This window comes from Protopterus annectens, chromosome 7.part0, assembly GCF_019279795.1.
Source record: "Protopterus annectens isolate FY-2018-M chromosome 7.part0, PAN1.0, whole genome shotgun sequence".
NCBI lineage: Eukaryota > Metazoa > Chordata > Ceratodontiformes > Protopteridae > Protopterus > Protopterus annectens.
Genome location: NC_056739.1, coordinates 1,704,488,844 through 1,704,504,264, shown reverse-complemented (window position 1 = coordinate 1,704,504,264; position 15,421 = coordinate 1,704,488,844). Strand labels below are relative to the sequence as shown.

Below are 15,421 nucleotides of genomic sequence, written 5' to 3'. Positions count from 1 at the left end.
GTAAACCTATATATATATATATATATATATATATATATATATATATATATGAGTGTATGTGTGGCGGTGGTTCCCTATCAGTTGATAAGAGTTTTCAGAAACTCGAAATTCATACGGTCGAGACCACATGATCGAGTTTTTGAAAACCCTAAGTTTTTGAATGGAGATCGCAGCACAGTGCCGATCAGAAAATTTACCCTTTTCCTCACTGTAGTGCTATATCAGAGTTGGTATATATAATTAGCATGGAGTGTGGGGGTGCAGGCGGGGCTTGACCCCCTGCAAAAATGTAAAAAAGGTAGATTTTTCTGCAATTTTCTTTCTTTGATGTTTGAGTTTTCGGAAACTCAAACATATGGTCGCAATCGTATGAATTTCGAGTTTCTGAAAACTCGATCATCTGACATAGACCCATGTATATAGGTATATAAAAAAACTATTGGTGAGGAGATTAAGAAAACAGAGCACTGGAACAATAGTAGCAAATATTAGGAATCTGAAGACTATGAAGTCAAGAGGATATCTGAGGAAAGTACTTAAGATACTTAAACATTTTTTTTACAAAGAATTATACAAGAAAAGTTGGTGGAGCAAGAAAAAAAATTAATGAGTATGTTCCTCCAGAAGGTTAGACTTCGAAAATTGGAAAAAACATGGTACAGACATTAGAAAAACTAATATCCAGTGATGAGGTTAATACGGGTCTAACTAAGCAGCTTTCGTGCACATTTTCTGGCACATATGTGGCATTCCATTTGAGCTTTGAAAATGACAGGGAACGAAATAAAAAAAAAAAAATCTGAGAGTCAATGTTTAATAAAAGTTTAGTGGGACAAAGGGCACCAATCTCTTGGAAAGAGGTAGCAGTTTCAGTACACCCTAGGGAAGGGAAGGCTTTGATTGACCCTACAATGTACAAGCTGATCTCCATTTCAAACCACAGCTATAAAGTACTTATTTATTATTTATTTATGTTTGTTTACTGGGTAGTGTCCGACTGGGCTGGTAGCCCTTTTTCGGCAGAGACCCGGGGAGAAAAGCTGCAGAAAAACAAGGCAGATAACAAAATATAGAAATGACATCAGAAAGAATCAAACTGTACAACAGACTAATATTCTTAGTAATGAAAACAGGGATATAGATAACCAAGTAAAATATAAAAAAACAAGGCAATTCTGACTAACAGATTAAACAGACTTCTACGTAAATACCACTGTGGTTTTGTGGAAAGGAGGCACATTAACAAAACTGTAATAACACAAATGTTTTCATAAATATAATTATACCACCAATATATTCAATAGAATGTGTCCCCAAGACAAGTAGGAAATGCTTGTTAAATGTTACAAAAGAGATACGTAGAAGAGATCACATTCTTTGGGATTGTCTGTTCTTTAGGGATTTAAAAAATACACTTCAGGGTCTGATCATCAGAACAACTGGGGAGCAAGTGAAAATGTTCATGCTCAGCTGGTCTTGGGGAAAGAATATCCATACTTACAAATTAGCTTTGCTAGGGTTGATTTTGCATGTGAAGTCTAGAAAACCTCTTCAGTATAAGAAGCTTACAGAACTTAGCAAGAGAATTAAGTTCCAGAAAGGCAAGAGGAAACAAAAATTTGATAAACAAAATGGTAAATAGAGGGGCTTAACAAATTTTTAAAATATGACTTCTGACAGCAGTAAATGTAAAGAATGGACTGTTTATAAAACTCACTTGAACCCCACAGAAGTATATATGCTACTGCTAACTCTGTATTGTTAAGGACACGGGGATGTAATGTAAATGTTTTAACAAACCTGTTAATTTGTAACACCAGAGTTATACTGATACTGAGTGCATTAGTTTAAACACATTAGTTTAATACACAAAGATTTGTGCAGACCAGCCAATGGTAAATTAAAGGAAGCAAACCATATATGACTGTTTGTACAAGTTTGCTGCACTGCACAGAAAAAAATATGATAAAAAAAGTAGAAAAAAGAAATTTCAGTTGTACGTGGGCACCAAAGACCATACCTCTCAACAGTCCAGACTTTTGCCTTATATTTTTTGCCTGTTGCTCATAAATTGTGGTTTTCTAGCAAATCACTGGCAACTGAAGTAGGGAAATAATTGCACACATTTGGGTTTCAGACTTCACATCTTTCAAAAAATTCATGTTAATGCAAAACCTGTTATTCTATCAACTTTATAAGTTTTATAGGAGCAATGTTTAAAAAGTACCCCTATTTTTGGGCCTTTGTCCCTTCATAATTATTGCCTTTGTCCAGATTTCTTGCTCGAGGAGGTTGAGAGGTATACCACAGACTGAAAGAGATGTCATACAGACTTGTACGGTCTCTTCTGGTCCGTTAAATATTTTCCATGACAGGTGACTACACACGTTTTCTCCAGAGGCACAATCAAAAGCCACTGTCAAACATCTTCTATCTAAAGCTGTGTTCTGAACCATAAATGCCTTCTGATTACCATAAATGCAGTCACTCTGAACTACAGGCTTGCTCATTTTTGATAACAGCACAAAGCAGTGGTTTTCTGTATGCTTCACTGAATATGAACAAGACAGATTTGACAGAAAAACACAAATCGATGAGTTATACAATAAAAAGAAATTTTAAAATGAAAAAATGTCTGCACATTCAAGTACTGTTGTGCAGTAGAAAACCCATGGAGACTCTAAGAAACATGGTAATACCTTTAAAAGCACCAAACCACTTAAAACCAAACCACTTAAACCACAAAGAAGGAACACTGGTGTGACCCGTTGTCAGGAACTGTAAGCAAGCACCAACCTCAAAAGAATGACGACAGTTTACCTAGGTTTCGTCTTTAATGAACAGATTTCTTCAGAACAAACAGGTCTACTCACTCTAAAAACAATAAATACTCTTCCACTAATTACATTCAATTATCATACACACCTTCCAATAAATTATGTTAATGAGCTAACAAACTGAGACTCAACCTTAATTATATAAAATTAAAACATAAATTGTACATCAAAACACTCATACCACTTAAAAATCTGTATTCTTACTGAATATTCTTTGTAAATGTGTGAAGAAATATATATATATATAAATAAAACAGACAATCCTTATAATGAAAGCATATAAACACACTCTAAAGTACTATTTCACAATATGTGATTCCAAACTTCCATAAAACAAATGGAAAAACAAATGCGGCAAAAAAATCAACAAAAAATATGCAATCATAAAAATAAAGAACACATCCCATATCAAATCCATAAATATAATACAACCATTTACTCCAAAATATGCTTTAATTTTAAAATGGGGGCTAAACTTATATTATCATTTATGCCAGGGAACACTGTGGCATCCAACCTTAACTGCCACTTCATTTCAGATATATCAAGGTGCATGTCTAAAACAGCACCTTGAGCATTTTTTTAATATGCTGTATTACACAAAATTTAAATTGATGTCCAGAATTTTGCTCAATGTGCCTAACTAAGGCATTGGTCCTTCTCATATGCTTAATGTCCAAGATGTGCTCACTAATTCTTTCTTTAAATGTTCTACAGGTCTTCCCTACATAAAAGGCTGAGTATTGAATACATTTAGCTAGGTAAACCATATTTATGGTGAAACAATCAAAATGCCCATATATACCAATGGACACATTCACTACTTCTATCTTAGGACCAGTAACCAAAATGTGCTGACATACATTGCATCTCCCACATTTAAAGTTACCCTTAGCTCTATTTGAATCTCCTATGTCACCAAAAACACCTCCACTCTTTTCAAACAACTGCTTGAAAGACCTTCTCTTTCTACACACATTTTTTGGGGCCTTGTTTAACTTGCTCCATACATTGTTATCCAATCTTAACAACCTCCAATTGTTTTGAATAATTTCAACAATGTGCTTCGCATCATAGGAATATGTAGTAATAAAATATATTTCAGATTCCGGCTTTTCAATGGCATTTTTTGTAATGTCACTTCCCCATTATTTATTAAATTTACAGTATAATTATTATTGTTTATTGAACAATTCCCATTACTGTTCATAGTTAACAATGCCATATATTTACCTTCATTTCTTTAGATGGAGGACAAGGCGCTCGGAAAGGTTGTGGAACAGAGGGCAGAGCAGCCAGCAGAAGGACGACAATCGCAACTATCACTGGCAGGAAGCAAAGCCGAAAAAATGGAATTATCCTCAGCAACAACGCAATTTACATCAAGGTGGATGGAGACAGAACTTTTGTATGGACAGACCTGTAAAGTAAGTGACTTTATTTTCGATGGCTTGCAGGCTAGTGAAGCAAGTGGGGCTTTTAAAACGAACATTGGGTTGGAACAACAGTCGTCAGACATTCTATTAGGCGAAGATTACTTGTTTTGTGAACGGTCATATTGTTCCAATTTGGAATTATTAAACGTCACGGACTTTACAGTTAATGAATGTGATTCAACATTCAATGTCACTATTGGTAATAGCAATGGTTGTAGAGCATTTGATGCCCCATCAGTGGCGGAGAGTATTATGTTATTTAGTGGCTTGAGTGTTAGTAACTCTTTTGAATCGGTGCTTGAATTAAGTGATTATCCATCTCAAAAGTTCATTAATAGTGAGGTAAATACTGGAAATGAAAATAAAAACTCGTATATTTATAATCAACAAGCGGTAGAAGTGAGAGACAGTGAAGGTAATAATTCACCAAAGGGGTGGTTTTTCACAAATTCCGGCTCTTTAAAATGCAATGATAGTGTTAGTACTGTAGAAGTGCATATATATAGTGACTTGCAAGACAATGTAGTGAGTGGGGTTTTGAGTAATAGAAATATTTCTGTTTTAGAACGGGAGTCGCTGGATATACAAATAGGCAAAGTTGATACACTTTCTAAACTTATACTATACACCTGCTCAGATACAGCTGACCCCATGGATCTAGACCCAAATGAAAGAGATTTAGTAGCAATTGGGAATGTGTGCAATGATAAAACTTGTAAAGTATATAGTGCTACACCTAGGGCCGAGGACATTACAACACACATTGACTCTAGAGTTGAAAATTCATTTGAGCCGCTGTTGGAAATGAGCATTTATCCATGTAACAAAGTAAATAGTGTAAAAAATCTTGAAAATATAAACTTAACTGATTTTGGTCAACAGGTGGGTGAAGTACAAAATGGGGACGATGGCAGTGGAACATTTAAAGGGTGTTTTCCCGTGAGTTCATGCATTTTAGGTTGTAATGATTTTAATAGTGTTGGAAGTGAATTGGCAACGATAGATATTAATCATGATGGGGAGTTAAGCCAAATATTAGAAGTCATTGATGCTATGCGGGAGACTGACAATGCTGTAATTACAGGTAGTCCATGTATAATCCGTAATGTTCATGGTGATTATCGAGTGTATAATTATTCCACCAAAGAATTAAGTAATGAGCATGCGGAACTATTATCAAAAGGATCTTCGGTCATTCCATTAATGAGGGGAAACTTGAATGAGATATTGATTGACTTGAAAATGTTAACTAGGAGAATGAACCTTAGGGTGTTTTTTGATAATACAACCGAGCAAGGAAGGTTTACTTTCAGAAAGCCAAGCAAATTTAATCCTCCTTTAAATGGAATTGTGGCATTTTATAAGAAAATATGCGAATCAAACATTAGAGAATACATGAAGAAAAGTAGAAACACCATTGAAAATAGAGCATTTAATAAGCTTAATAATTTAAATAAAAATGAGCAAGCCTTATTAAAGGAATTAATTAGTGACAAAACTCTCAGGTTTATGAAGCCTGACAAAGGTAGTGGTACGGTAATTATGGATAGGAATGATCATACTAATTACATGTTAAGTATGTTACTTACAAGGAGAGTAGTTTGAATCAAGTACATATAGCATATTCAAAAATAGATTGAAATGATAGAGGATTGATTAATGCAAGGGCAAATTGACGAGGATGAATATTATATAAAAATGATTTTCCTATGGTGAGTAGTATTTTTGGAATTCCCAAATTACATAAAGGATTGAGCAATGTTAAATTTAGGCCCATTGTAGACGGAAAGAGAAGCAAAACTTGTTTTATTAGTAGATTTTTGGATTTTCACCTACAAAAAGGGATAAGGAAATTTGAGTGCATCACGGAGGATTCATGGCATTTTTTGGAGAAGCTCAAAACAGTTAGGATAAGTGACCAAACCATCCTGTTGACCATTGATGTGTGTAATCTATTTTCAGTGATTCCAAGTGATATTGGATTACAGTGGTTAGAAACTCAACTTGTGAAAACTGGGATGTATGAGCAAGATCGCATTAATGTGTTTGTCACCTTAATGGAGGCTGTATTAGATAACAACTATATATTTTTTGAAGGCCATTATTTCAAGCAAAATACTGGGGTGGCAATGGGTGCTGCCTGTGTTCCCATTTATGCCAATTACATAATGTCATATTGGGAGCAGCAGTTTGTTTTTGCTAGTCAATATATGCAATATATTCAGTATTGCACGCGTTTTTTGGATGACATTTTTGTGGTCTGGGATGGTAGTGTTGAAAACATGAATATGTTCATTGAATATATAAATGGCACAGTGCAATTTCTAAAGTTGACCTTTGAATTTAGTAAGGATGAGTTATCATATTTGGATGTCCAATTAAAAGTTGACAAAGTTAGAAATTGCTTGACCTCGGGTATTTATAGAAAACCCACCTTTTCAAATTCGTACTTGAATTATCATAGTTGGCATCCTAACCATCAGAAAAAGGCCATTTTTAAAGGTCAGATGGTTAGGGCAGCCAGAATGGTGAGCGATGATAGAGACTTTCTTAATGAGGTGGAATTTATAATGAGTATGTTTGTTAGACGAGGTTATCCTACTGCATTGTGTGATTCTATTGGAGAAGAGGTAGTACGAAAAAGAAATGAAGGTAAATATATGGCATTGTTAACTATGAACAGTAATAGGAAATGTTCAATAAACAATAATAATTATACTGTAAATTTAATAAATAATGGGGAAGTGACATTACAAAAAATGCCGTTGAAAAGCCGGAATCTGAAATATATTTTATTACTACATATTCCTATGATGCGAAGCACATTGTTGAAATTATTCAAAACAATTGGAGGTTGTTAAGATTGGATAAAAATGTATGGAGCAAGTTAAACAAGGCCCCAAAAAATGTGTTTAGAAATGGAAGGTCTTTCGAGCAGTTGTTTGAAAAGAATGGGGGTGTTTTTGGTGACATAGGAGATTCAAATAGAGCTAAGGGTAACTTTAAATGTGGGAGATGCAATGTATGTCAGCACATTTTGGTTACTGGTCCTAAGATAGAAGTAGTGAATGTGCCCATTGGTATATATGGGCATTCTGATTGTTTCACCAAAAATGTGGTTTACCTAGCTAAATGTATCCAATGCTCAGCCTTTTATGTAGGGAAGACCTGTAGAACATTTAATGAAAGAATTAGTGAGCACATCTTGGACATTAAGCATATGAGAAGTACCAATGCCTTAGTTAGGCACATTGAGCAAAATTCTGGACATCAATTTAAATTTTGTGTAATACAGCATATTAAAAAAGATGCTCAAGGTGCTGTTTTAGACGTGCACCTTGATATATGTGAAATGAAGTGGCAGTTAAGGTTGGATGCCACAGTGTTCCCTGGCATCAATGATAACATAAGTTTAGCCCCCATTTTAAAATTAAAGTATATTTTGGAGTAAATGGTTGTATTATATTTATGGATGTGATATGGGATGTGTTCTGTATTTTCATGAGATTGCATATTTTGTGTTGATTTTTGCAGCATTTGTTTTTCCATTTGTTTTATGGAAGTTTGGAATCACATATTGTGAAATAGTACTTTAGAGTGTGTTTATATGCTTTCATTATATGGATTGTCTGTTTTATTTATAAATATTTTTTCACACATTTACAAAGAATATTCAGTAAGCATACAAATTTTTTAAGTGGTATGAGTGTTTTGATGTACAATTTATCTTTTAATTTTATATAATTAAGGTTGAGTCTCAGTTTGTTAGCTCATTAACATAATTTATTGGAAGGTGTGTATGATAACTGAATGTAATTAGTGGAAGAGTATTTATTGTTTTTAGAGAGTGAATAGACCTGTTTGTTCTAAAGAAGTCTGTTCATTAAAGACGAAACCTAGGTAAACTGTCGTCATTCTTTTGAGGTTGGTGCTTGCTTGCAGTTCCTGACAACGGGTCACAACAGTGTTCCTTCTTTGTGGTTTAAATACCTTTAAAAGAAAGGCACTGTTATAAATGCCAATGTCAATGGGTGGCACCAGTACAGTACTGACCAATATGATGCCACAGATTGGCACCTGCAGCAAGTGCTGTACTACTGATGCAAGGCCTTGAAAAGTAGATTCTATACCTTGTCTATAGCAACATTTAAGCAGCACCTCTCCTTTCTTTGAGCACCTTCCCACTTATAAATGCATACTAAAAAGTGACTCCCAAGCAATACAGAGCTCAGTAAAGTAATGCCTCTATTTTCTGTGAATATCATTCGTGGGGTTCCTATCACGTGATCGAAAATTGTAAATGGCAAACAAGTATTGAGCGAACCCGAATGGTCGAAATGTCGCATGCATAACATGGAAATCGACGTAGGGAATATTCTCCCTTTACTTCAATGTAGCGCAATCTCGGAGTAGGAATATTTAAGTAGTGGGGGTGTGGGGGGTGCAGGGGGACTTGCCCCCTGCCTACAGCGTTTAGGTAAGTATTGTTTTATTTTTTTTTTATTATATTTTCGAAATTTCAAACATCGCTCATATGGTGTCGACCATATGGTGTTCGATGTTCAAAAATATAATATAGACCCTGATCTGTGTTACTGAAAATAAGGATACAACACAAAGTACTTGGCTTGACCTAAATATGTAAAGACAGTGCTTACACAGCTATAGCTATGAGCTGGCATATCTATTAACTTTTTAATCAAGACTGGCAATAAGACCTGGAATTTTGATATCCAGGTTACAATATGCCCTACCAATGACAGCTCTCATCTCTTCACTAAACACTTGTCTACTTCAAATCACACTTCACACAATGTGTCATTTCACTGCACTTTCTGAATGAAGGATGCATTATTCTCTCTACATGAAAAAAGCAAACTAGCTCCCAATCACAGCAACCACCACCTTACTTGGTAAATTCTCCCACCCTTAAATGTTTACATCTGAGATACTGCTACCCCCACCAATGGCAAACTAATCAGTGAGAGCCTCAATACAGTATACCTTAAAAGAAAATATTGTCCTAAAACTAAAACAGGCCTCCATTTGTAATAACAGCAAATGGACATGTTTTAAGGAAACTTGATCCTGCTGTATACAAATTTCTCAGGAATGAAAATACTCCCCTTCACTTACAAAGCAAATAGCAGAACATCTGAAAGAACTTTATACATGCAAATAATACAGAAGTAATAACTAAAGCAAATGCAATAATACAACACATATCCATACATAACAGACACGCATACATACATATATGTGTATGTACATGTATATGGGTCTACTTTAAACAGCTAAAAGCCGAAAATGTCAAAGACAACATGGACGAGATGAAAATAATGAAAGTTAAAATGCCGAACCGCATAAATATTCCCAGGGCAAGTAAACACTTGCCCAACACTACAGTACGACACACTGCACTAGCTGAAACCCCCCAATACACATATACCAACTTTGGGATGGCACTACAGTGGGGAAATGGGCATAAATCCCCACAATGGCCAAGTGTTTACTTACCCTGCCAATACTTATGTGGTTCGGCATTTTAACTTTGGTTATTTTTGTCTCATCCAGGTCATCTTTGGCTTTTGGGAATTTGAATATGCTTGTGTGTGTGTGTGTGTGTGTGTGTGTGTGTGTGTGTGTGTGTGTCTATACATTATATATATATATATATATATATATATATATATATATATATAAATAAAACACACACATGTGTTTGTGTGCATGTCTGTGTGACTTCTGTATTTACATGCTCAGAGACGTTTTATGTTTTTATGCCCATGCTTTATGGTTATGCTTGGTTTTTCTACATCATTTCCAAATGTAAATTGCCTATGGTCTACATTTTGGCTATAAAAAATGTGTTCAGACCATCCCTACCTACCTACCCCACTTAATAAAAGTAATAAATAAAACCAGACAGCAACAGATTCCCAAACAGTTCAGACAGTACAGGAAGAAACAAAAGATTTAATATCATTACTTATTGAAGGGCATTGCAGAATCTTGTGGTCAGATGTGGTGAATACCTGAAAAGAAAGCTTGCTATTTAGTGAATACATGGCCAGTATACCCTCAGTGGCAACAGCATCAATCGAGGCAGCTTACATCTGCATACTTACTACAACCTGCATTCAGCTTAGACCACAGATACACAATGCTTTACACAATCTAATCTGATGTGAAACTGGTGTTGGGGGTGTCTTACCTGACCAAGGATAGGTCCTAAAGGTGGGCCTGGAGTTGCCTGCCCAGCTCGTACTATCGCCCTGATCACACTGCTGGGCTCTATCTTCTTCACAGCCTTGGCAGCTCTGGACAGTTTAGACATAGTTTACCTTAAAAAAACATTGCATGTTAAACCATATCAAGAAAGTTAATGCTAATAATCATACAAAGCTCCTTCTATAAGCTAGATGACATGTAATAGTATGTTATTAGACAGAAAAATAAATTCATCAAATTCATCAAGTTCATCTAGGTTCAAATGCACTTTGTAAATAGCAAGCTTCCATAATGCACATTTCCAGTGCTTACTAATTAAGAAAAAAGTTATAAGAATATATTCAACCTCTTTCAAAATCATCTTCTTACTTGATGTATTCAAAACTACAAACAACAACTGTTTACTTATGGCTATCCAACCAATGCAGTGGAAATAATTTTAAAACAAAAAACAAAGAATGAGGTCTTCAAAGCCAGAAAACAGCATGCGCGCGCACACAGACACACACAATCTTAAGACGTGCTGCCAAGATAAGATTTAAAGCTCATCTAGTCTGCCTGACACCTCACCTTCCCCATTCCACTTATCCCAACTTTTACCTAAAGGGTTCAGTGGTTTTACATTATACTGCCCATTCACAAGTCCATTCAGCTTATTCACCAACCTTTCATACCTCTTCATATATACCCCGACATTAGGGACTTCAGTCTGAATAAACACCCCCCCCCATCTTCCCATGCATACCTCAAAACTTCTCCATGCTCATATCATGTCCCCCCCAATTTCTGTTCTCTTTTCAAGTGAATACAATCACAGACTTCTGGCATAATAGTTTCAATCTTCCAACCCTTTTACTATTTTGATTACCCTTCTATACACCCCTTTGACCAACTTACTGTCCCCATTTCTAAACTATCCCTAGAAATGCATGCAGTATTCCAAGTGCAGAACTAAATAATTATCTCCCAATGTTGTTGTTGTCTTTTGGCTTTTACCGGTTAGGGGTTGCCACAGCGGAACTCCGATCCGCTAATGATTGGCAGTAGATTTTCACGAACGTCGAGGTGCCAGCTCGACGTTCAACCCTCAACGAAGGCACGCCCATTTACGCATGTCTTTTGAACGCCCACCCAACCGCGAGGAGGACATGCAGACTCCACACAAAAGGCACTCTCCGCACTCCAGCCGAGAATTGAAAGGGAGAACCTTTTGCTGTGAGGCAACAACTCTACCGCTGCAGCACCGCGGACGTACTTGGAATAAAACCCCTGCATTTGTACAATTTCCTAAAAGCTGCATGGATACAGCTTCCTGTGGAGGACATCTCTCAATTTCTTCTGTAAACCTGGAACATGAAATCACTAAGACATGTAGGTTAAGTTGCAGAGCTGTTTCCTGGACTATGACTGCCACTTTGCACAGCTAAGGTGATCTAGTTCCTCTGATTGTTACGTACTCCACAACTGTAGAGAGTTATTTATTTATTTATTTATTTTACATTTGTTGACTGGGTTTGTCTGACTGAGCTAATAGCCCTTTTCAGCGGAGGCCCGGGGAGAAAAGCTCCACATATATTACAGTAAAGTTTACTGATGCAGTATACAGAAGGGTTACAAAACCACTTATACACTAAAGACTGATGTAGTATACAGAAGGGTTACAAAACCACTTATACCCTAAAGATACAAGTAAAGGCTACAGAACAAAAACAGAGCATATCTGACAACAGAGCAAGTTATAGTATATAGTTGCTAGTAATGTAAGTCTTGATAGAGCAGTGGAAAGAGATGTAAAATATTTGAAAGGTAGTCTGGGGAGGTTAAAGTTTTAGGTTTACACTGACAGGTAAAACCATAGTAGAGGAGTCTAGAGAGAGCTAATCAATAAAAATAGCATCTGAGATTAGAAATAATGGGCAGTTAGTGGTCAGAATTTTGGAAATAGTTGGGATAATTATTATGGAGGGTATCTGATGTGTAAATACCCTGGTTGAAAAAAACCTGTTCTGAAATGCTCAGAGTCATGTGAAGTGCTTTTAATTTCTTCAGCTCAATGCAAGGAGATCCATTTAGCCGAGGCCAGTATTAAAACGTTTTTGACTTGAGTTCCCCTGACATAAATGAAAGGTTCCACTACAGATGACTGAGGGCCAGCTGTTTATGTTCTGACTGACCAGACATAACTGGTCGAGGTCACATTCTGGGCAGAATGATGGTTAGTTTTTAGGTATAACAAGACTGCTGTTTATGTGAGCCCACAGTGTACTTTAATGGGGAATTTCTCCTTTCCCCACTACTGAGTGAGTGTGCCTCATATCACTGTAGAAGTATCAGGAGAAGGTGTTCACTTCCTGTTCCTCTTTGCTTCATTAACCTTCGAAGGTACCTGTGAAAATTCATGACTCTCTCTGTTTTATCCACAGAAAAATACCAGTCCAACAAATTTACCAACTTAAGTTTCTATTGTTAACCCATACAGAAAAATACCAGTCCAACAAATTTACCAACTTAAGTTTCTATTGTTAACCCATAAATGCCTACAATCATTCAGTTAACTAGGAGTCACATTCCTGATATCCTGAAAGCTAAACAGCAAAGGCAGAGAACTAAGATTGAAAATGCGAGATCATCTTTGTAAGTAAACAAGAAAAGCAGCTTCTTTGCATTTCTTGTACAATTAAATAATTGTATCACATTTAATGTTCTTAACTGTAGCACTAAATGCCACAAATACAGTAGTTCTAGTAAGGTACCGCAGAATAAAAGTGCTGCTACATGTGGTCTGACTTTCAAATGTTGTCATCTTGACAGTGACGATGCAGCCCTTACAAGAAGAGCTGCAGGTATAACTAAGACTACAGTGTAAACAGTACTGTAGGCATTAATGAGTCAATGTGGTTTCCTGAACAATACTAAAATGATCTGTAGCATGGTTTATGTAGTTAAAGGGGAGGTGAAACCATCAATCCATATAAAAGCCAAAGTAGGTGAAGATAAATCGAGGGCACTGGTTGATAAAGAACTGGGAAACACTAGGTTATTCCAACAAGCAAACCCCTGGAGATGTTATAATCTTAATAAACACCAACATAAGTGCCAATCCAATGACAGGGCTGAGTAGTAGTCTTTGGTAGCACAGAAGTCAACAAGGAGAGCTGTGGTACCTTAGAAAATGATTGCAAGCATGTAAAAAACAGTGTCCTCCTTACAAATGCATGAAAGTTTCCATTTTTTTCTTTGCAGCTCTTCAACAGACTCTTATGATAAATGTATTAAGCGTAAAGGAAAATTATCATTTTTATCTTTTTTCTAACTGCTTGTACACAATCATAATCACAGAAATTTGTGATAAAATTAATGTTAATACCCTATCACAATCACATCATCGTAGCCATTTAAAGTTTGATTACAAATTTCTGAAGAAAAAAAGCAAAGTTGAAGGCACTGCACAGATGAAATTACACTGATGCAGGGTGTGAAACACCACCTAAATTAGCAAGAAAACCAGAAGGTGGCTATCTATGACTTTCTCCCTCACCTACAAAGGTTCAAAAGAATACTGGTCTGCAACCAGCTGTGGTCTTTACAGAGAATACAGTGCCACTGATGAAAATGATTCCAACAACGACAAATGTAAAGCCCAGTGTTATGACCGTTACAATGATCTTACACTCATCTTCATTAAAATTTAGCTACCATTTAAAATCACCCTCCACTATTTTTTTTTTACCAATCCTCCCATCTCCCTCAACGCACTACAACGCAATAACATCCAAAAGTTTTTCACTTGCCCTTCTACTCTCCAGTGCTTTGAAGTCTTTGTTGTAAAATCATGTTGTCAATCATTCTGGAGTGCAGTATACATTTGAAAATGCATCACTTTCTCCATTAGAAACTTTTTCATAACTCTCCCCACCAAGCATGCCTGTAGGCTTCCTCCCCCCACTCTAATACAACGGCACCACTGCTGCTCTTCTTTATGAATCTGGTATCACTACTTCACACAGTGATCTACTAACCAAAATTGGAAGAGGGTTATATCCGCATCCTCACATTTCCCTTATCAGAATTCTCCGTCACTTCAAGTATCACTTTATAAAACAACTTCCTCCTCCATTGCATGAATCAGCCCCGCCCCCCCCACATACACTTTTTCCTTTGCAAAAGCCAGTGGAAATAACTAACTAAAAATCTCTGCTCATTCCCCTGCTTTTTTTTAATAACTTGCCCTCCTTCCTTGATACATGCATTTCAGGCTCCATCTTTCCCTTCATCCCAAATAAGTAACCCATAGACCATCTTCCTCACCTGTTCCAGTTCTGCCATACAAAGGTATCCTTTTCAACTCCCATTTCTCATGTCATTTTTTTTTCCCTTTCAATACCCTCTAAACTCTAACCTTCATTCATACAGATCGGTTCTTCCTGCTCTTGACAAGTATTTTATCCATACTAAAGTAAATTCCATTTTTGTAAACAATTCATCTTTATTGATCTTCTAAATAATGAAAACGATTGAATGCGCAGTCTAACTCCAAAGAGAGCTATATAAAAGGACACTTAAATGGATGTAGCCACAGTCATGTCAATGTGATCGTTATAAAAGGAAAAACAAATAATCATGCAAGTACAGTGGTACCACATTTTTAAGTGTTCATTCTGTATAACTGGTCTTTTCTCTTGCATAATCCATAAAATCTCGGATTCATTTCTGGAACTGTTAATTATAATAGTATTGGTGGTTAATCAAATCAACATTAAACATCAACACCTGTACAAGAGGAATGTATTTTTTATAATTAACAAAACCTTACTGTATCAAGTACAATGCTAACCTTTATCATTCTTAGCACTAAGAGATACCACAGCTTTCACTACCCCCATTCCCAGCAGTAACTTTTCTACCAGAATCTGTCCA

The 15,421-nt window shown here is 36.2% G+C and overlaps 1 protein-coding gene across 3 annotated transcripts in view; it reads right to left on the bottom strand.

Moving 5' to 3' along the window:
* Positions 1-15,421, bottom strand: part of MRPL11 (mitochondrial ribosomal protein L11) — a 206,243-nt gene that overhangs the window by 174,983 nt on the left and 15,839 nt on the right. For all 3 annotated transcript variants that reach the window (XM_044078222.1, XM_044078221.1, XM_044078223.1), the window contains exon 2: positions 10,488-10,617. In XM_044078222.1, coding sequence (XP_043934157.1) covers positions 10,488-10,610 — 123 coding nt within the window. In that variant the 5' untranslated portion in view covers positions 10,611-10,617. The remainder of the gene's footprint in view (positions 1-10,487; positions 10,618-15,421) is intronic.